This window comes from Hibiscus syriacus, unplaced genomic scaffold, assembly GCF_006381635.1.
Source record: "Hibiscus syriacus cultivar Baekdansim isolate YM2019G1 unplaced genomic scaffold, ASM638163v2 tig00110893_pilon, whole genome shotgun sequence".
NCBI classification, from domain to species: Eukaryota; Viridiplantae; Streptophyta; class Magnoliopsida; order Malvales; family Malvaceae; genus Hibiscus; species Hibiscus syriacus.
The window spans coordinates 3,616,053-3,639,441 of record NW_024062901.1 but is presented as its reverse complement, the minus strand read 5'-3'; the positions used below and the strand labels follow the sequence as shown (position 1 = coordinate 3,639,441).

At 31.7% G+C, this 23,389-nt stretch overlaps 1 protein-coding gene and 1 pseudogene across 1 annotated transcript; one reads left to right on the top strand and one right to left on the bottom strand.

The window, feature by feature from the left end:
* Positions 1-4,613: 4,613 nt before the first annotated feature.
* On the bottom strand, positions 4,614-6,854 carry LOC120145268 (cyclin-D1-1-like). Its single transcript, XM_039159150.1, has 6 exons — positions 6,398-6,854; positions 6,040-6,126; positions 5,434-5,532; positions 5,141-5,342; positions 4,942-5,072; positions 4,614-4,842 (listed from the first exon to the last, which is right to left on the bottom strand). Exons 1-6 carry the CDS (start codon positions 6,647-6,649, stop codon positions 4,627-4,629), a joined length of 987 nt encoding a protein of 328 aa, XP_039015081.1. The 5' UTR covers positions 6,650-6,854; the 3' UTR covers positions 4,614-4,626.
* A 5,020-nt stretch (positions 6,855-11,874) lies between these two features.
* Positions 11,875-12,805, top strand: LOC120145418 (annotated as a pseudogene).
* The last annotated feature ends 10,584 nt before the right edge of the window (positions 12,806-23,389 follow it).

The following is a 23,389-nucleotide window of genomic DNA, read 5'->3' as shown; positions in this document are numbered from 1 at the left end:
CTCCTGCATGCCCGCCCGGCCACCCCTTCCTTTTTCCTTTGTCGTTAAGTTGGAAAAATATTTTCCGAGGTGGGATTTTGAGTTGGATTGCATTTGAAATAATTGGATATTTTGGCAGCTTCCTTTGCATCATGTGCGACTTGTCAGACCAAAATACCTACATAAACATCAACTTCATAGGTATATTATATATATACATGTGTATGTATGTCTGAAAATTCGCATGCATGTGCTTTAAAAGAAGTAAGTCCTGATGGTTAAAAATGATGGTGTTGTTCACAAGTAATATCATAACGATCGTGTAATTGTTCGATTTTACGTCGAATATCTTAACGGTGTATTAGACATGATGGGCCAACAGTGGATGTATGTTCGTGACGAAAATGTCGTGAAATTGAGGAAGTATGTAAGAATGGTGGAGAGGTCCATATGCACTATGACGAAAACAAACAAAAACTAAAGAAGAGCACGAGGACAAGTGCCCACGCTCCCTCCATCTCTTTTAATGGCATCCGAAGTTGGAAAGCCAAAAGCCATGGCCTTCTCCAACCCTTTATAGCCTTTACTCTCTACAAACACCTGCTGCTGCTGCAATATCTATGAAACTATTGAAATTATTGCAGAATCTATAAAGTACACAGAACCAAAACTGCAATATGGATTCATACATGTGCGGTCCATGTAAAGAGACAAAAACATGGATTTGGGAGGTTTTGTATTATGATGACGATGAATAGTTGATATGCAGACTTGCTTTTACTTTGTTTAGTTAATCAACTGTGAAGTGCTTGGGGGGACATTTTCTTTTGGTTTAAAGTGGCAAATGGAGTGGAGAAAAACGGCAAATGAATGTCTTAGAATTCAGCTCAGCATTAAAATCCTCAACATATCATTCTAGCTTTTGAAAACCCTTTAGCCAAATTTGGGGCCAATGGCTAAAGAGAAAACCATCCTTTCAAAAGGGGTCCTCCAATTTTGTCATTGCCATCATATAAAGTCCAAATTGCTATGGAGGAGATATGAGACACTATGTATTTTAAATAAAATTTCATGGTTCGATTTCTGGTGTTGTGAGGAGTAATTTGACCAGGGGAATAATCTTGATAATGTACGTCTATAGTACATGTTCCGAATTAATCAATCAATGAATCGTATAGTAATGATTATACCAAAAAATGAGAAGAATATAAAAAAATGATTGGTAAAATAATTAGATAGATTCTGGAGTACTGCAAAAGAAATTTTGGCTTTTAGGGCTGAACATAGGATTCCCCCACTTTAAACCATCATGTTCATAGATAGAAAAGAGTGGGCATTTGTGTTTTTTCAGTTCAAAGATAGAGATGCATAAGTTGGGGACCGAAGCTCTTTGCCCCCTTTCGACCCTTTCAGCTCCTAACAAATTTAGGGTAAATTATGTTTTTCAACGGTCAACTTTGAATGTATTTATATTTTGATCAAATTCGTCACAAAATTTTAGATTTATTCATGTTTTGATCACTTCAACGTTAAATAAAACCAACACGGTGACGTAGATAATTTTATATTGATACGAACTGCTTTTCGCTGGCTCTTATATAAATACACTGAAAAAAGGAATAGTATAAATATACTAGTATGTATTGAATACGACGTACTCGATATGCAACTTAATTTCTTTGCATACTGTGTTTGTACCTTCTATTAATTTAGTTTTTTTTAAAGAAAAAAGAAGAGGAAAATATCTCAAGTGAAGACGCGTGTTTTATGATTTTTTTTATATATTTCTAAAATATATTTAAAAGTTACACATTTTCTTGTCTAATAATTACGTCATTGCATTCTAATTTTCACTTGTCGAAAATCTAAAGCTGTAGATTAATCAAACATTTGTACATGCACAGAAAACCATATCATTAACAAAAATAAATTTTAACAGCAAATTTCTATTTTTAATATAATTTAAAATCAAATTACAATTCAACGTCTAATCTAATTATCTTTTTATTGTCTAATCTGATTATCTTATTATTGATTGATTGGATGCATTTAGTATTAATGTGTATCTTGACAAAAGTCCAAATCCACATGTCTCCCACCAAGCTGCACCGATGGCGGAAACACAGGATTTTTATTCGAAGATTTCCGACTTAATTTATTCCAATTTAAATTTAATTATTTTATTTGGACATTAAAGTTTCCTCTCCTAATGAAAAATAATATATATATATATAAGACGGGATGTAATTATATTGTATGAAAAATAATATATATATATATATATATAAGGTGAGATTTAATTATATTGTATAAAATAATTTTAGTTTTATATTTTTTTCAGGATTATTAGATGAGATAAATTAATGACTTAGATTAACAGTAAAAAATGAAAAGATATTCATTAGGGAAAAACAATGAGTTAATCTTAGTCTTTGATTTCACTCAATTCATTATTCTAAAAAGGTATAAAATGAAAAAAAAATACACAATATAAATGAATCATAATCCTATATATATTCTCAAATTAAATGAGAGTAGATCCAAAAGAGTCTGATAAAATTGTACTGGCGAAGAATTGTCACCTAGGATCGGATCTCCTTTCACTGTGGCCCATGGAGGAAACCGGGCACATAAATTTTTATTTTTCATTTTTGAGTGATAAGGTTCGCAATTTGCATGGCCGTTAGTTTAGTATGCACTAACTAAAATGCATGGTAACCTTTTGGTAAGGGCCTTTTCATTTTTGAGTGATAAGGTTCGCAATTTGCATGGCCGTTAGTTTAGTATGCACTAACTAAAATGCATGGTAACCTTTTGGTAAAGGGCCATTCTATTATCACATGCAATGCAAAAGACGGTGTTATATATACCCTATGTCGAGGATCTAGGGCTAAATGACAACTTAAATGGGCATTTTCTGTTCGTAATGTCACAAGAGAATCCCCATCATGTGCAATTGCAATCCAATATTTGTTGATGAAAAAAGGAGATTGATTTTCACGCCTTGGCTTTTATAAACAATGTCCATCTCACTCTGCCCCCCACTTTAAATAAGTTTTAACAGTTAAGAGCTGGAATTTTTTTAATATAATACTCAAATTAAATCTATAACCTTTATTATCTATCAGTCAAAATATATAATATGTTCGAATCTTACATGTATATTATAATAAATAATATTAATATTATTGTACCTCTACCAAAGACTCTGCGTAACAACCCCTACCTAAACTTTTGAAAAGTTCAAATGAATCTCACGACGAAAACTCTAAATGATATGAAGAGAACACCTTTTGAAAAAGGGCCTTTATTATTCAACATTATTTGAAAATTTATGATTTGTTGGCATGTCCTTTAACAGGGCAACATGAGTCAAATTTATATCATATGATTATGTCTATTTAGTTTTTCATGTTTCAAGTAGTTATTATAGTCCTACACCTCACATGCATACTACAATTAACTATGTAATTTCTCAACTAAGATTGAGAGAGACATGAACTCACCTCATATTCACTTACTTTTATGTTCCTCTTCATGAAGACACAACATAGATATGAACTAACAAACGTTTAACCATTAACTACGACTTTTATCTAACTAAAAATAATAATCACTTATAATCATTATAAATCATTTATTTTTATGAATAAGTATCAATTAAACTATGATTCCATTGGCAGTTGGGAGACACTTAAAGAAGGAAAAGAGGAAACCAACCAGGCAGCCATGTGGCGGTCACGATAGGCAATTAAACCGACTTTATTGCTTGCGGGGCCGAGTCCAAGTCCCTTCACTCGGCGTTGCCACCACAAAATTCCACTGAAATGCATTCATTTTCTTCATCAGGATACAGTTAATAAAATCAATGGCAAAACTACAAAATTATGTATTGTCAGTCACGTACTGACACAGAAAGAAAACAATATGAAAATAAATAATTACATTTTACATATAAGCAAATAATTCGATTATTATTATTATTATTATTCATTCACGAATCAAATACATACAACACGCTTGAAAAAATGCCCCAAAGACCTTTCTTCGTATGTGTTCGGCCAAACAATGGCCATCAAAGAGGCTTTTTTCTTTTCTTTCTCCTATTTGGAAAAAAAATTAAAATGAAAAAATTTAATAGCCATTCACACGTGTTACATCACACACACGAGCACCACTGGACGGAAAGCCCAGTGTTCAGTTTGGCTGAAGATCAAGGCGGCCATTGGAAGAAGAAGAAGAAACAGAGGCATTTCCCGCCAAAATAGCACTCGGACACATGTGTACCACACATACCAAATACGAGTGTACACACGAAAACCACTCAAAGAAATCCAACAAACAAAATATTTATTCCTCCTTTTCCATGTAGCTTTGCGTTGCGAAATCGAAATAGCAAAAAAAAACAGGCAGATGTTGAAGTAAAACGATAGTGATGGCCTTAGATGGGGAAAGATTTGCTTGACTTTTATGATGAACCGTTCAATCCCTAACCAGCCCTGTCCCGGGTGGACACGTCAGCATCTCTCTCTTTCATTCAATAATTGTTGTTGTTTGAAATTCAAGTCCATCCCTTAGTTATTTCAAGCCTCCTAAATCCTAAACATGGCTCTCTCTCACGCAACTAATCATTACCCCACACCCCCCTTAGTCTGAGTTTCCTTTGTCATCATCTACCCACAAGCAGTTATTTAATTTCCTCCTTTTATAAGAAGTTGACGGGGAAGATGAAAGTGAAGAGTCACTGGACCTCGTTCTGGGCCTGATCGTTACCCGAAGCTGAGGTAAGATCTTTGGCGGTTTCCTCCTACTATTGTCAACTATCAGTTCCTGCATTAACCGGTAGCAGCTATGGATTTTTTCCTGCAAAAAAAATGGATATTTGTCCAAGTTGGTATACAAAAAGTTTCTTTGTTAAACTGAGAGAATTACGACATTTATTTACACATTAGTTGAGCTTACTCTGCTTAGTCCATTACACCATAACTCGGCATGTTCAGGATTAACGAGGGACAAGTTTGGGATGTCATTGGCAGCACAAAGGACCGCTGCAGCAGCAATGTTCGACGGCCAATACTCAAGAAAGCTGGCCTCTGTTCACAATTAGCAAACAAGTTTTTTATACGTTCATTATGGATATATGAAAATGAAAAAACTAGACCTTTGGTATTGGACAAGATGATATCCGTTGCCTTCGATATCAGAAACACGAAAAATGTTCCTGTTGGATCGACCTTATAAGCAAAAAAATCAATGAAACTGAATGGCGTTACTGATCGTAGCCTCCAGTCCAGAACCGTGAGAACAAGCAGTTCCATTCTGCGAATTGTTTTGGGTTCAAAGATATATTTGGCACCCTCCACCTGCATAAAGAGCAAATCAATCAATGATCAATGGAATTTATAAAACAAAAAAAAGGTAACCCAGAAAAAGTTTTAACAAAAAGAAATATACCTGAAGATCTAAAAGAGATGGAACAAGGGGTTCCTCCATCTTGGCCGCTAAAGACAAGCAAGCAACAGCTAAAAGTTGCCATGGCCACCCACTAGTTTGCTGAAAAGTAAAAATATATAAAACAAAAAGGAATCTCATTGTTAATCAGCACAATTCATCATCACGTCAATAATAAAACAATAATGAATAACTAGGGTGAACTATATGCACATTTATTGAGTTCATTTAACAATACACACACCAACAGCCGGTCAAAGAAACAATAATACTATTATATTCCAGTACAACTTTAATATACATACCAAGAAAAATAGTACTACTACAAAAGTCTTTAAAAAAGGTCAATAATTATGCTTCAGTAAAAGTCTCCTGTCGTAGTAAATGCAAAGGCAAGCCACTGTCAGATTTAACAAACAAACAAACAAACAAATCCGGCTATTCTTAATTATTTATTGATACTCAAGTATTTTTCAAATGTTTTATCGACATTGAAAAGTGAAACATAACTGCACTGAAGAGTCAAAATTTTAATCACTCAAATTATCATTATCCAGATGATAATTCTTAATTAAGTTTTATTTATAAGTGACGGGAAAAAAAGCTCACCGGCAAGCGTCGAGAATATAAAAACCGATCTAGGTAGTTAACGGAAAGATACGCCGTAAAAGGCTGGAAATTATAGAATGCTTGGACCTGCCAACAAACAAAAAGATAATTTAAAAGCATTATTGATGGAAAAAAGGTGAAATGGAAAAAGTTGTAAAGTTGGAGCCGCCAATCGCTGATTCATCTCCGTCCATCGAACGGCTGTTATTAGATCTCTTTACTTCGGTTTGGAAAGCTAACATATAGATTGCTTTTTAGCTAAACAGTGAAATTCTGCTAACTTGCGCTAGCTGTATTTTCGTAATATTCAACGAACAGAGATTGTGATAGTACTGAGGTACAGTTTTAGTCAGTTCACCTTCAGAATCCATGCAACTACTTCTTCTCGAGCCGATGCGTCGAGAGACTGAGACCGAAACCGAGCCAAGTAATCGCATCCGGGAACGAAGTTCCTTTCGTGTTCGATAAAGCCGGCGATAGAGGATTCCTCGATGCACGACGCCTGAGAGTCGAGCTCCGACAAAATTACCGATGATTCGCCGGAGAATACCTCGTCTGAATCCTCACCGCAGATTAAGTCGCTGAAACGATCGGAACAAGTCACCGACATATCGAGAGTGGTATTGAAGACGATACTATGGATACCGGCAATCGTGGCCGTCGATTATGCCTCATCCTCTCTCCATAAAAGCCGTTGATATATAGTACTAAGCGACGACGGCGTTGTTAAATAATCGGGTGCGCGCGTGCTTGTGCTTGTGCTTATCGAGGAATAGAAAGGAGGAGGATGAAAGGAAGAGAAAATGGGTTTTGGATCGCTGTTTTTGGTAGTTCGATTCCACCAGTTAGTTTGAGATATAAATATCTGAGGTTTATTTGTTTATTAATTTATTTTGTATATTTCTTTTTTTCTGCGATTTGGTTGGTTGGCGCGTAAGAGTTTGCCGGGCAAAACGGGGATTTCATTTTCGGAAGGTAATAAAGAAATTCTATTGGCTGGAATTTTTTAAACTTTCACTAATTTAATTTTTTAAATATGATATTTAATATATTAATCGATTATTTTATATTAAATATTATAAATACTCATTATATAAATAATTATTTTAGTTTATTTTTATACTTGTGTATAAATTAATAAGTATATTCATGTAAGAATGTACTTTATTTTAAAATATCCATATTTATAATGCAGTGATTGTATATAAAATAAAATATATTTATTTCTAGATTATTTAGATTTGAGGTGTATTTATAAAACGCGTCTTATAATAAATTAAAAAAGAATTGAACCCATATTATTTTATAATGATTATAGACTATTAAATATATTTATAATAATTATATATAATAAGTTAAAATCTATTTATTAATTCTGATTTTATTACTTTACTGGTTTTATGGTTAAAAAATATACGAGTGTAATATATTTATGGTAAAGAAAATATAGAGCTGATTTTATATAATTCATTCAATTTAACGTGACATTGTCGAATAATTAGGGAGTCAAATGTCAACTTACGAAGTTGCCATATATTAATATTTCCAAATTTAATTTAAAGGTTTATTTTTCATTAATTTATTTTTTAATTTTAAAGAGAATTTATCTTCTTATAATTTACATTCAATGCGTTTGACGGTATATTACACAAATAAATTCCTTGATATTTTTAAACTTATAAGAGATTAAAAAAAAGTAATGGCCTACTTATTATTTAATTTAAAAAATAATAAATTCTTTTTATGTAAAAAAATAACTGCAGATTCTTAGGAAAAATATATTTTTGAAGATATGGACTCATAAAAAATGTTTAGGAAAAAATATTCTTAGGAAAGCTATCACGGCGGATCAATCCATCGAAGGTCCGTGGAAAGTTCATCGGCCACAGCGAGCGGAGCTTCCTCAATCCAAACCATGTATGATGGACTATGCTAGCGGTAGGATGGTTGTCCCCTTAAAATTTTAAAATTATCATATATTTTAGATTTTTTATTGAAAATATATTTTAATCTTCATCCCCTCAAAATTTTATAAATTCTGTTAGAATTTTATAAGTTCAAGTTTGTCCTCCCTAACATAAGATCATGTATTTGGCCCTGCATACAACTATAAATATATATATATATATATATAAGATTTCTAAGTTTAGCACTAATTAAGTGGTCTGGTAAATGAATTATTGTTATTCCTTGAAGACTCAGGTTCGAATATAGATACCAGGGTGTAAACATCCAATGTCGAAAGGTTTAAATTTATTTTTGAACAAATATTATCTTATAATTACCTAATATTAATAAAAAAAAAAGATTTGTAAGTTTAAAAAAGAGTTTTAGATGTTTGTTGTGTGCCTTTTTATGATCTCTTAGATTTTGTTATATGTATGATAATTTTTTCATTTATTTGTATTTTTTCAAATAAAATCTACATAAAATATTTTTTCATTATTTGATCGAATAATCACAATCATTATCAATAACAGACCTAATGGATGAGGATTTGAGGACTGAGAAGTATATACTATCTAAATTAAGTATAATCCGTCAAATATATAGATTATATTATATTATAATTTAAATTAATCCACATCCTCCAAAATATTATAACAAATTAACAATAATGATATTTGTATTTTCTTAGTATAATCACATGTATCTGGTCTATTGATCGAATAATTCAGATTGGGTATTGCAGATGTAAGGACGACGCTCTCAACCCAGTTTACTCTATTCGCAATCGTCTAGATTCAAACCCTTAATCTTATTTAAAGATCTAGTGTCTCATCTCACTAGATCAACAAATTGTTGGTATAATGATATTTATATTTATTAAATTAAAATTTTGTTAAAAAATTATTATAATAATAATAAGGGTAATTGAACCAAATATCATTGGATTTTAGGTGATATATTATATTATTTGGCATTCAATAATTTCAATTATAACATCAAATTTTGGTTTTAGTTTCAATTATATTATCATTAAAATTTGAACGAGGCAATGAAGGAACAAAACAACATCATTTTGATTTAATTATCGATGCCTCAAACAATACCATTTCAGGCAATAAAGTGTAAGAGATATATCAATTTTATCACTAAATTTTTTTAAAAAAATCACTTCTAAGCATCACACCTTTTCAATAAGTGTTAGCACTAAATCATTGATCATCACAGTTGTTATTCACGACAAAATCAATATTGAATGTTTAAATTTTATTCTTAATATTTTGATGTGATTGATTTTCATCATTCTCAAAATCAACGCAATTAAACAAAACGCCATCATTTTTAGGAAATTGAATTTTTTTTCAGATTTAAAATGTTTGAAATGTTTGTTTAAAAATTTAACGATATAAACGATACTTCACTCGAGTTCAATAGTATCTATTGTGATTTATATCATAATAAAACTCTTTAAATCATATAACATTTACTTTTCTAACAGATTAATTTCATCCATCGGATACTTTAGCAAGAGCTTTTTCCCTTTGCAGAAACCTTAATTATTTGAACATAGAAAATATGCAACACTGTCGCATCCTCAAAACCAACACAGATTAATTTTCTAACAATCAAATCCGTATAAATCAAACGATTTCAGTGACTGAATGATTGTTATATGTAGAGGTTCTATATTCGAGCATTACATTTGTAGAGGTATCTAAGTCTTCATTGTCTAATGATTAAAAATCTTTCGAACATATATATTATTTTGTAATCATCTCAAATTAATAAAAAAAATGACAAAATCATACGCGAAGCCCCTGTACTTAAAAAAGTAATGTGACCCTCGTACTATTTTTTCTCTCGATGTGACTTTTTGATCAACTTTTTCGTAATTGACCAACATTAGTGTACGTCATTAGCTATTAGGATATTGCTCTAAGTCAATCATAAATTTCTGCAAAAACTATTGACATGATTCTTTTCCTTCACCTTTAACAATTGCTCATGCAATCTGAAACTGATTATTTTTATCTCTACCAATAGCCACAAACAGTATTCCCTTTGTAACAGATTTGAGAGAACATTCACGTCAGCATGATTTAACAGAGTCGTTGGTTAAAAGGTCACATTGAGTTTTTTTTAAGTTGGAGGGTCACATTGAGAAAAAAATAGTACAATGACCACATTAATTTTTTTAAAATATAGGGCTTCATGTGTCCTTTCACCTAAAAAAATAATCAAATCAAAATATAACATGTGATTTTTATATCTGGTTTTACATAGGCCCATTGTGGGTATGGGATAACCCTTTAAACTAGTTTATCAATTCGTAAATGTCACGATTCGAACTCCTAACATCAGAATTGGAACTCCTAACTTTACTTAAAGTATCGAAGGTCTCGTCTCATTATATCATTGGTACAAATGACATTAATTTTTTCCTCCATAAATAATGATGCAAACATAGTCGGTGACCCTCATAATGGCTAAGAAGAGCCATCGAATATGCAGTGACTAAATGACTTGATTTAACTACTCCCAGCTTGAAGCCATAGACATGCATCATAAGCTGTTGACTCCTTCACATCTATAGTGGAAGCATGGTGAGTTATTGCAGTTCCTTTCCCCCACATTATAGAGACAAAGGCTCCTACTCCTAGTTTAGACTTACTCAGTCATCACGTTACCTGTCGGATTGCAGACCAAGCCCATCGGCGACTTGTAGTTGCCATAGTATCTACGTAGCCTCGTTTTTCTTTTGGGATAAATTGTGTAGGTCAAATAAAGAAAGAGACGAGCTTGAGCTTGTTTCCCTTAAGACATCAATTCAATAAGACTGTCAAGTTTTTTAAGAACAAAAGTTGCAGCAATTATGGTGGAAGGTGATGAGCTGAGTAAACAAATGAAGGACCTATGTATTATCAAAGGGCTGAAAAATCCTAAACTATTCAGAAATTATGCATTGGCCTTTTATTAACATGTGTCGAGAATAATGACAATACGCATTATGCTTCTAATAAGAAATTAAGATTGAATCTTAAAGATGATATTATTAAAAAGTTACATCAATAAAAAATTAAATATGAAAATAAGAAGGTATCCGTCATTTTATATGGTAAATAATGTAAATGATCCCCCGACTATAGGATATTACTTTATTAAATCCCTCAGCTATTAAAAATTACAAAATGGTCACTCTACTATTCGTTATATCCAGACTCGTCCTTTTTCGTTAAAAACTGACGGTTGTTTAAGTTGGATGTTAACATTATGAGTGGGATATGATAGTTGTTCGAGATTTTATGATCAAATTTTATCATATAACAGTCAACAAGTTAATGTTCAGCTCATAAGTTCATTTTTAAACGGAAAATGATGAGTTTGGAACATAATGAATAGTCGGGTGATCATTTTGAAACTTTTAATAGTTGAAGGACTCAATAAAGTAACACTTTATAGTAGAAGGATCATCTTGTAACTTTTAATAGTCGATGTACTTAATAAAATAGTATCCTATAGTTGGAGACCATCCTTGTTGTTTACCCTATTTTATATCATGGATGTGCTAATAACCTCATTCTGGCAAACCATTGTATTGACCTGATCATAAATTGTTAATTCGTTGCCATGGATTGGAGTTTGGGAAACAAAATCGGTGTCCTAGGTTCCCTGGTGACTGTTCATCGGTCTTACATTAGTCCAACAACAATTGATTGTATACATAATATACTTTTTCTTTCCCCATGTCCACAAAAACATGAAGCATAACACATGAATTTCTCCATCAAATGCTCTCTTCCTCAATTCATTTCCTCTTCATCATCTCTTAAAAGAAGCTGATCGCCATCTTCATTTCCTTGCCATTATTTCATATTTCTTATAGCAAATATGGCCTTTCCTAATACCGTCTTCGTCTTCACGTTATTTTCTTTCGTTTCACTCCTCCCCATGGACGGAATCTGCGCTGACTACCCATTACTACAGCAAAACATGCCCAAGTTTCATGACGTGCTGCAAACGGTCTTTATCTGGTAAGCAACTCAGTAACCCCACGACCGCCGCCCTCCGTCTTTTCTTCCACGATTGTTTCGTCAACGGCTGCGATGCCTCGTTGCTCATTGCCTCCTCCCCTTTCAACAAATCCGAACTCGATGCCGACAGCAACATGTTGGTTGCCGGCATTGTCTCATGCGCCGACATTCTCGCCGTTTCGGCCAGAGACCTCGTTGTGATGGTCGGTGGTCCGTTCTATGAAGTACCCTTGGGGAGAAAAGACAGCAGGGAATCTAATCCGGCGGGGGTCGATTAAAGCCTTCCCAAAGCTTTAACTCCGACGAACGACCTCCTCTCTCTTCGCTTCCAAAGGCTTCTCCGTCGAAGAAATGGTGGCTCTGGTCGGCGCACACACCATCGGTTTCTTCCATTGTAAAGAGTTCGCCAACCGGATATTCCACTTCAGCAAGACGTCCGAGGTCGATCCGTCCTATAACCCTACGTACGCACAAGGTTGAGGAAACTCTGCCATAATTACACGAAAGATCCGGCGATGTCGGCTTTCAACGACGTGTACACGCCGGGGAAGTTCGACAACATGTATTACAAGAATCTGCAAAGAGGGTTGGGGTTGTTGTCTTCCGATCAGGCCATGGTGACTGACCCTAGGACTAAGCCATTCGTCGACCGGTACGCCGCGAACCAGAAGGCGTTTTTCGACATGTTTGCTCATTCGATGCTTAAATTGAGCGTTTACAAGGTGCAAGAAAATATCAATGGGGACGTAAGGCGCAGATGCGATCAGTTTAATACAGTTCAGATTTGATGATGGATCGCATTACATGATTTATATACTACTTAAATATTGCGTTTTTAATCCTAAAATACTGTATGGAATTGTGAGATTTCTCCTCAAGTATATATTTTTACGTTGTTTTTATATAACGTCCCTTTGCGTGCTCTTAATAATTAAAATATTTCTATGATTCTATCACTGCAAAAAACACCGGAGGTCAAGGACAATAATATGAGAACTGTAAAAAGATTATATGCCCCACGTGATTGATTCGGTTGTTAAATTAACAGATGTAGAGCGATTCAAGACACCTCATTAATCAAATTTAATAGATATCAGAGAATTTTGTATTTTAAAAAAAATTCAATGTGACATTCGTATTATTTTCTCTCTTAATGTTGCCCTTCAACTTAGAAAATAAGCTCATTGTAGCCCTTTGACCAACGTTTTTCATCGTTGATTGTTACGGTGTTGATGTGTCAGTTCAATGTGCTGACGTGACAGTCTATGGTGGTTGATAACGTGAGGGTAAAAAGGTAAATGGACGAAATTGGTAACTCAAACATAACATATAGAATGCTACGTCAGTATCGTGAATTGGTACGTCAGCACTATAACGGTCAAACGATGAAAAAAGTTAGTCAAAATATCACATTAAATTTATTTTCTGAGTTGGAAAACCACGTTAAGAAAAAAATAATAAAACGAGTCACATTAATTTTCCCCCAAAAGTATATGTACCTATAATACCTTCTTGTTAATATTTTTTTAACCTTTTTTAGCCCATCTCCCGATTTATAAAAAAAAGATTTTGTACTCATTTGAGATCATTAAAATCAGAATTTTGTTTTAGAACATTAATTCCTTTATGATGATCAAAAATTCCAACCCTCTAGATATGCAAGCGGTCCATTCGGCATAAACTTGTAGATGAGAGCCCTATCGCGACGCTCATTACAGAAACCCATAAGAGTTAAATTTAACGGCCCAATCACTAGTTCTGTTAAAAATACAGTAATTTTACTAGAAAGAATAAAATATTGATGATAAATTTAATAAAAATGAAATTTTAAAAATTATAAATACTGAAAATAAAATTTATATTTATAATAAAAATATGCGTAAACATGTTTAAAATTTAATTTATGAATTTTAAATATATTCAATATTAAATTTAACCTAACATAAAGTGACTAGTTTCAATGTTATACAAAAATGTTCAATTCATGTATTTATTTTACGATTATAGTTGTAAACCCTTATTATAATTTTTGAATATTTTTACTTTTTAATAATACTAACATCTTCTATTAGAAAAAATTATTCAAGAACGTAATCGAAACAACATACATGAAGATCGTTCCGAGGCAACTCTAGAGGCATAGATATATTCCAAGGCATCTTTGATGCTCATGAATATTGTTCTTTTCAACACTAACTCGATATGGTATCATGGATTGGTTTGAAAAGAAGGGAAAGGCGTCTTCATTACTTGTTCGGCCAAAGGGAAGAAGAAAAGATGCTCCTTTTCATGAAGAAATTCTAAAGAATAACAATGCCCACAAATCATACTTGTTTTTGCAAAAGAAGATGCCAATTTTTTTCCAAATTTATGCCGACGTTTCACACCGTCGTTGCTTTCTTTTAGCTTTGGATGGAAAAGAAAAACACGAAATAATGATAAAGAGAGATATTCAAGTCTTGAAGATTTTGTTTTCTTTGGGTGATTGTGTTCAAAGATCGATGCAACTTTAAGATTTTACTCTCTAGCTTTGGATTAAAAATTTTTGGCAAAACGGCAAAACTTTATCACTTCCGCCCCAATCGTATTTTCGTATCAATTTAACCATCGAAGTTACTCGATTGAATCATTCTATATCTACCCTTACTTAAAACCCTAAATTATAAACCCTAAAACATGACCTCTAAATCATAATCCATAAATCATAAACCCAACTTAAGGTTTATAGTTTAGGGTTTTAAGTTAATAGTAGGATATAGAATGATGCAATTGAGCAACTTCGCGGATTAAATTGATGTGAAAATACGATATGGACGAAAATGATAAATTTAGTGTATTGCAGGGGTAAAGGTGACCTTAAGCCAAAAATATTTTTTTAACGTTATCATATCATCAATTTAATAGGAATAACGATAAAGTGATCATTTTATTACAAATCGATATCGTTAGTAATTAATATGTTATTTTCAAAAAAAAATGCAAATTTATTCATATATTAGTGAACTTTTATATAGTTTACCCTTCAATAAATAGTTGAAATTTAGCAACGAATGTCAAGGAGCTGATGAAGACGGAATGGTCGGAAGAGATGGGATGACCCTACACACCCATGTTTAATTTGCTAAGTGCTAATCAGCTTTTCTTTAAGAAAATAAATTACCAAGTAAACGAGGGAATTGAAATTGGTGGGACCAAATTGCCCAAATTTCAGATTCTTGCTGACTAAAAAGTAAGAATATTTATTATGTATTTCATGATTACAAAAGTCAACACCCTTCTTTACGTTATTTTTTTTATTAATAATGATATTATTTTTTAACGATGTAATAATATAAAATTGCATGATTTCTTAATGATAATAATATGGGTAAACTACGTGTTTAATACTTAAACGATCAATTTTACTCCATTTAGTATATAATTTTCAGTTTTTTTAAAATCATACCTTATTTTTAATTTTTAATTTTATTTTAGTACCTCGATAATAAAAATTTAACGAGTTTAGTACATAAAATATCATTTGTAGTCCATTTTAGTACCTAAAATTTTATTTTTTTAAAAAAAAATAACGTTAAATGTTGGGTAAACTACACATTTAGTACCAAAACTATTAGTGCTGGTCCATTTTAGTACCTAAATTTTCATTTTTTTCAAAATTATACTTAACATTTAGTTTTCATTTCATTTTAATACACCGCCTTTAAAACTTTAACACGTTTAGTGCATAAACTATCATTTTGGTCTGTTTTAGTACCTAAACATTAATTTTTTTTCAAAATTTAATGTTAAATTTTGAATGGAGGTACTAAAATGAAACAAAAACTAAACTTTAGGTATGGTTTTAAAAAATTGAAAGTTTATGTACTAAAATGGACCAAAATTGATAGTTTAGATACTAAATGTGTAATTTACTCTTAAATTTTAACAAGTACTAAAATAAATAAAAACTAAACGTTAAGTATATTTTGAATAAATTAAAAGTTTAAGTCTAATAGTTTATGTACTAAATATATAATTTATCCTAATAATATTAATATATTAAACAAAATATATTTTAAAATGTTAACAAATAATATTTCAATAAATCAAAAAGAAAATGAAAACTTACCGAGTAACATCGAGCACGTTGGTAGAGTTGACGAGTCATTGAGTTTATGCGACTGACTCGTGACTGAACAGCAACACAAGTTGAAAGCGGGACCCACATAGACATTTCCGTGAAAGATCAAAGCAAAGGCAGAGAATTTACCCTCAGGTAAATCAGATCGCACTTCCGAACTGTGTAGACTACTTACTCACTGACTGAACACAACTTTACTTTTTACAGTGCACCACACGCCTTTTGACAAGGGTGTTTAAACAGATAATTCAATTAACCGTTTGAATCTAGTTACCCAAATTCTATTAACAGAATTTTTTCACCATTTAACTGTTAATCGAATTAATTATTTTAAAAATTAATTGAACCTAACTAAGTTTAGTTAATTGATCGATTAATCAAATTAATTAAAATTTATAAACAATATATATTTAATAATTTTTTGGTTTATTCGGTTAATTAGATAAAAATCGAGTTCAAACACCCCTAAAGCTATATATATATATAATAATTTTGGTTAATTAAATTAATTAATAAATTTTAAACCAAATTAACCAAAACTGAAATGTGAAAAAATTAATTGTTAACCAAAAGAACTCAAAATTAAGTGACTGATTAACCAACCAAAATTTTAATTTTATTGATTAATTCAATTTTAACCGAACAGTTAACACTCCTAAATTTATCTAGTTAAAGTCGGGCGGTTCAACGTACACGAGGCTGTAGAAGTAAAAAAAAGAAATTACAGTGGCAAAACGTCACGTCGCATGTGACGACATATTTACCTATAGAGGAAAAAGTAATTTCTGGTTTTTACGCGAGATGCTACGATATGATCAATCTTCATGGGAAAGACACGATATGGAGGCGATCTCGGGGGATTTAATGTTGGACACAGTGTCTGAAAGTTTTGAAAAAACCTAGGAAAAGTCCAAAGCATTTCAAATTAATTAATTTTAAAACAGGGGAGGGGAGGTCTTTGGTGGTCCCCACTCTTAGATTTGTTCGGGACACCCAAATCTCCTAATTCTCTATATATTTTTTTTTATTTTTAAATTATAAATTGAAGAGTTTATATAAAATAAATTTCAAATTAAATTATACTTAATTAATTTAAAATTTTTCGCTATATTTAATACATCCACCTTTATTTTCATGGATATTCATGAACTAATTTGATTTAAGTTGCACACGTACTTATACAATATTGAAAATGAACTGAATTGATTTAACTGAAACTTAATAAAAGTAATTGATGCATGAACTAACTTATTTTAGTGGTTAAATGAATTGTTGTTCTTAGAGTTTATAAGTTGGAGGACTAATGGCTACAGTAAGGTGATTGAGCGTTCATTATCAAATAATTAAAAGTATTTAAAACATATACTATTTTATAATCACGTTAGCTTAATATATATATATATTAGTAATTGATAAAACGATATTTCTTAAAGGAATATTTTATTTAATTGGATTTGATATTTTTATTTTTGTGTGGATTCTTTTGTGATTATTGTCCTCATTTTCCCTATGTTTGGATACATTGTAGTTATAATATTTTTTATTTTTATTAATGAAATGTGAGTATAATTGTTAAAATATATTATTTTATTATCGGTCAAATTTACATTTTTTATATAGAAAAGTTTGCATGTATTAACATAAAATACATTATGTTTAACAAATATTTATCTGAGAAATAATTAAATAAATTTAAACCCATTTATCTAAGAAATAAACAAAGTCAATCATCCACAGTCGACACGCATCAGCATGAACGGGCACACGTACGAGACAAGCAATGGGGTTCGGAGATGAAACCCTTCCCTGAAATAGTATCTAGTAAATATCTGTTTTCACCTACCCAATGTTGTCTGCTTTTTTACTAACCTTGTTAAGATGAAGGGTTAATTATACGTATGATCACTTATATTTGTATTATATTTATTTTTAGTCACTGATTTCAAAATACATAAGATATGGTCACCTTCGTTTTTATTTAAATAAAATTTGATCAATGATCACCATAGGTTTACTACCATTAGACCACTAACAATTTTCTGAGCTGACACGAAAGGGTAAACTACATATTTGATCACTATTGTTTTAATTTTATAAATGTATGGTCACTCGATTTAAAAACAGAAGTTTTGATCACTTACATTATTATTTTATTAAGATTTGATCATTTAGACGTTAGTTGCCTTGAGTTTGATGATGTGACAAGTTACTAAAAAGTTTTAATTTTTATGTTATTTCTTGAACTTTAGATAAATTACTAATCATGTGTCTTTTTGTAAATCCAAAATAGTTTAGAGATAAAATATCAATTTATCCCTTTTTTCGTATGTTTTCTTCCCCACCCTATCTTCTCTCCCGCTTCCCATCTGGGTTTTGTTTTTTGTTTGGGTTGCTGAAATATTGATTGCCCCGACCTTAAATCAAATTACTTCCAAACTCAATCCACAAAAGAAAGAGGAAGATATGAAGCTACAAGCGGCGGGGTGAAAATTTAGTAAGAATTGTTTAATTTCATTGCATATTGTTAGGATAATATAAGTTTGATGCTTTAAAAATGCAGGGGAACACTTAATGCTCCAGGTTGTGAAGTCATCCACATTACTGAAATTAGTGATAATATAGTTTACTCTTCAGTGTCAGCTCAACAAATCGTTAGAGATCTAACGGCAGCTCAACAACCCATGTTGACCAAATTTTATTTAAATAAAAATGTATGTAACCACATCTTATGTATTTTGAAATTATTGATCAAAAGTGAATAAAACACAAACATAATCTACATCTGTGTAGTTAAACCTAAATGAAAAAAACCCGATGACAAATAAGTTAGGGTAAACCATCTAAATGGTCAGTTATGTTTCTCAAGTGTTCACTTTTAGTCGCCCAACTTAAAGAAACAATATTTTAATCTTTTACATAATCGATTTATAGCGTTTTAGTTACTTAAACATTAAATGTTGTTAGCTTCTTAATGGGGCATATTAGTAAAAGAGTTAATTTTTAAATTAACATCTAAGTTATATGTAAAATATTAATTCGATCCCTAAAGTTTATATGAAATATTAATTTGACCTCTTAAATATTAGATAAAATATTAATTTAATCTCAGAATTCGATCAAAGTTTCAAATTTGAGATATTTTCTTGATGAAATGAATATCATATTAAAAAGGAGTGAACTAATAATTTTGACTTGATGGTGAGCAACGATTGTGATAAATGACGACCGATAATTGAGGCATTATTTAGATTCATGGGTTAAGTTAATATTGTATTTAAAGTTTTATTTTTTTGGAAAAATTGAATTTATTATCCAAGAACCAAAGTCTGGTACAAGCACTTCCTACTAGAGCAAATGTGGGTGGCCTGGAGAAGGTTCCATGTGGGTGGCATGGATCAAAGAAAATGTTATAAAGGATCGAACTTGATGGTGAGCACGATTGTGATAAATGACGACCGATAATGAGACATTATTTGATTCAGGGTTAAGTTAATATTGTATTTAAAGTTTTTTTTTTTTGGAAAAATTTTATATCCAAGAACCAAAGTCTGGTGCAAGCACTTCCTACTAGAGCAAATGTGGGTGGCCTGGAGAAGGTTCCATGTGGGTGGCATGGATCAAAGCAAATGTTATAAAGGATCGAGATTTCTGGCAAATTGATTTTAATCCTTCCTACAGCTGGTGCTTAAACCGCATCCTAAAATCCAGAACAGAAGCTGTTGCTGTTTTTTCTGCTAGAGCATTGAGTGTTCGATCTATTTGGGAGGAAATAAGGGAGAAAGGACAAAAGGGCGTCCTGGCGTAAATTGGTATGGTATCCTTTACATGTACCTAAACATAGCATGATTCCATGGATGGCTTTGTTAGATAGACTCCCTACTAGAGCTCGTTTACAACGAATGTGAATTGCTAATGATGCAAACTGCTGCCTTTGTAACGAAGCAAATGAAACTAGAGATCATTTGTTTTTTGACTGTTGTTTTGCTTCTCATGTATGGAATCAAGTGCTTCTGCATACTAGGTTGAGAAATTCTACTCTTTCTTGGGAGGACATGATTGTACAAGCCTGTGAATTATGGAGAGGAAAATCCCTACTTACCACTATCCTTAAGATCTCGTGGTGCGCTTTTGTCTATATCGTTTGGGAGGAGCGAAACAAACGTCTTTCTAAAGGATGCTCTAGACCTCCTGAAGATATCTTTAAAGCTATCAAAGAGATAGTAGGGATCCAACTCAGAGGAAAGAAAATTAACCGATTAGATTATGTTAATATTCAACTTTGTAATGCTTGGGGTATAGGTTAATCGATTAATTCTTTTGTATGTAGGCTGTAATTAGTTTTGAATGTATCGGTTACTGTATTTAAAGTTTTGAACCAATATTTTATTTCAATTTATGAATTAATTTAAAAATATATCACTTCATTAATAAGTCACATCATAAAAATTATTTAATATATCGATAACCAAAATTTATAAATTGTAACATACATAACTATTTTTTAAAAAAAATAGTGATAAAGTGAACATTTATGAAACAAAAATAATCATTTTAATAGTTTATCCAAAAAGTTACTTGTTTCACCAACTATCAATCGGACACTCGACATATTTATCCATTGACTTTCGATCAAAGACAAAATTAAGATCAAGTATGAAAAAAAAGTTATCTAAATTTAAAATAATTAAAATGTAATAAATATTTAATTTAAAAATGAAAATGTAAAAAACCAAAATTGAACTTAAATTTAAATTAGTAAGGACGTAAACTATGATTAGACCCAACAATTTGAAAACTCTATATCCTCCCATTGTTAACCTAACGCCGTCCCTCTTTCGGGCCAAATTCCATATCCCGAGCATCACCTCGTATCCGAGAGATTTGAATTTCTCTTTTCCCACGAGAAAATGATCGAATCCCATGCGCTTTTACATAAAAATAACCATAATAACGAAATATTATACGTTGAAAATATTATATTTTTTATTCTATCAAGTTTAAAAAAATGTATAATTATAAGCTATTTTTTTAATTATATTATAATCATTTAATATTTTATTATTTTATTATATTTATTATTGTTATAAAATGACAAGTGAGTTGATGAGTTTATATGATAATCATATATTGAGTCATTTTATCGATATAATAATAATTTTAATTTTGTTATTTTATTTATTATGAATGTTTTATTTAGTTATTTTTATTACTAGATTATATTTTAATGTGTATACTATTTATTTAAGTATGTAAATAACTGTATATTAGGTCTACTTATTCGTAACGTTAAGTTAGAGATATTGAGTCATGTATGGCCATATTTAGGCGCAGTTGAATTCAATGATACAACGAAATATGAAGAGCATTGTAACATTGAACTCAACCTTATTTTGCAGTGATTGAGAGATGGAGACCAAATACACACATATTTCATCTTCCATGTGGGAAGTGCACTATTATGATGTTTTTATACATTTGGGGCTTTCGGTATATGTGGATGATATTTCTGGTGTAGTGGATGGTGATTGACATTCCTTGTATGATGAGTATCTTGGAGTTATCCGGTCTAATTTCAACGGTGGTCGAATACAATTACCATGGTTGGCTACAAAATTTTTAATAATTGAGCAAAGACTGTTCCGATAAACATGCTAAAATATTTGCCTGAGCTTGATATTACAACTCATAGGAGGGATCTTGATGCCCGATAAATCTTGTAACCAAGTTCATTGTATGTGGTTGTGTCACCTCGCAGATTTTTTAGTTGTTGGCTCATTCAGTTGGGATTCCGCGATTTTGGCATCTCTATATAGAGAAATATGTCGGGCAACTGATTATCGAAAAAATACTATCGGCGAATGTCTCTTTCTTCTGCAGTCCTGGACGTGGTATTATATGTTTTTTATGTCCAGTCATGAAAAACTCGTTAGTCTTCATGCTATTTTTTAGGTAATTTCAATATTGAGTTCATATATAAATATTTTTTAAGTATATAATGAATTTTTTACACTGAATATGTGGTCATGTATAAGGAAAAATCATCGAGATATACCAAACGAATAAGAAGAAAATTTGTTACTCATTGATCAAAAGGCTGGAATAGAGGTGTGTATTTAAATTTTATTCTTTAATTTTAATTAACGTTATATAATTAGAATATTATTTTGATAAGAATTATATATGTTTGTTTTAGTTTCAATGGGCTCCTTATTGTACTGAATAAATGAGGCATTGCATCCCACCTCACTTGAGTGGCCCATTATATGTATGGATGGCGACGATCCCTCTGTTATGATATACTATTGTCAAGTGACATCCTACTGATTGTGTGATATGCCAAATTAGTTTCGTACAATCTATTTCTGAAGCATATAGAAATCTCGACAATATGCATAACGTCTATAGATGGGGCAAAAATGATATGAATTGGCTGATAAAACGCAACAAATGGGTAATGATCTAGGAGGATCGACGTGTATGTATTCTCCGTTCAGAGTCGATTTATCCCAATCATTATTCGATTATAGATGACTATTATCAATGATTCAACACGAACGGGAAAACCGTTCTTACTTTCTGAAGAAGCACGATGCGGGAGCATTCATCGGTGTCGAAAAAAACATCCATCGTCACAGTATCATCGTCCCCCCGACTCATAGACAGAAAGCATACACTTTCAGCTTGTCCTTAGCTGTATCATCGGAACCATCACATCAACAACTGTCTACACCGGTTTATATTCTGTAGCCGTTTCAAATGCCACCACAACTCATTTTTTCCTCACAAATCTTGAAGCATGGACTCAAACGTTTGAGGTAATAGTTCATAACCTGAGCATCAAATGTAGTACTTACTGTTAAGTTCCCATAAAAAATGAAAATGATTGAGAAATAAAATTAGGCATTATGACCTACTCATGTGCACAAGTAATTGGCGTTCATCATTCTTCTTGAACTTTCCATGATAGTTTGTGACAATATATTAGATACAGTACCGATGTTAGACATAAGGTGGTTGCCACACTAGACCCAAAGACTCAATTTCTATTTTTATCTCATCTCCACGATATGAAGTGACACAAATTTTTTTCCCATGACAACATGTAAGCGTAAATTTTTAAGGAAAATGCCTAAGAATCTGTATATTATCCTTCAACAAGGGAAAAAGCAACTGGAAGAATGTTGCAATTACCATACTGGACAACTGCCAATAAAAAACTTGTTTGTATTTCCCATATAAGAATACCCAATCA

Excerpts from the sequence above, each read along its gene's own strand:
- LOC120145268 (XM_039159150.1), bottom strand. The coding sequence starts at position 6,649 with ATGTCGGTGACTTGTTCCGATCGTTTCAGCGACTTAATCTGCGGTGAG. Across the intron at positions 5,343-5,433 it reads CATCTCTTTTAGATCTTCAG|GTGGAGGGTGCCAAATATAT; the intron begins GTATATTTCTTT and ends CTCTTTATGCAG. Across the intron at positions 5,073-5,140 it reads CATCTTGTCCAATACCAAAG|AGGCCAGCTTTCTTGAGTAT; the intron begins GTCTAGTTTTTT and ends AATTGTGAACAG.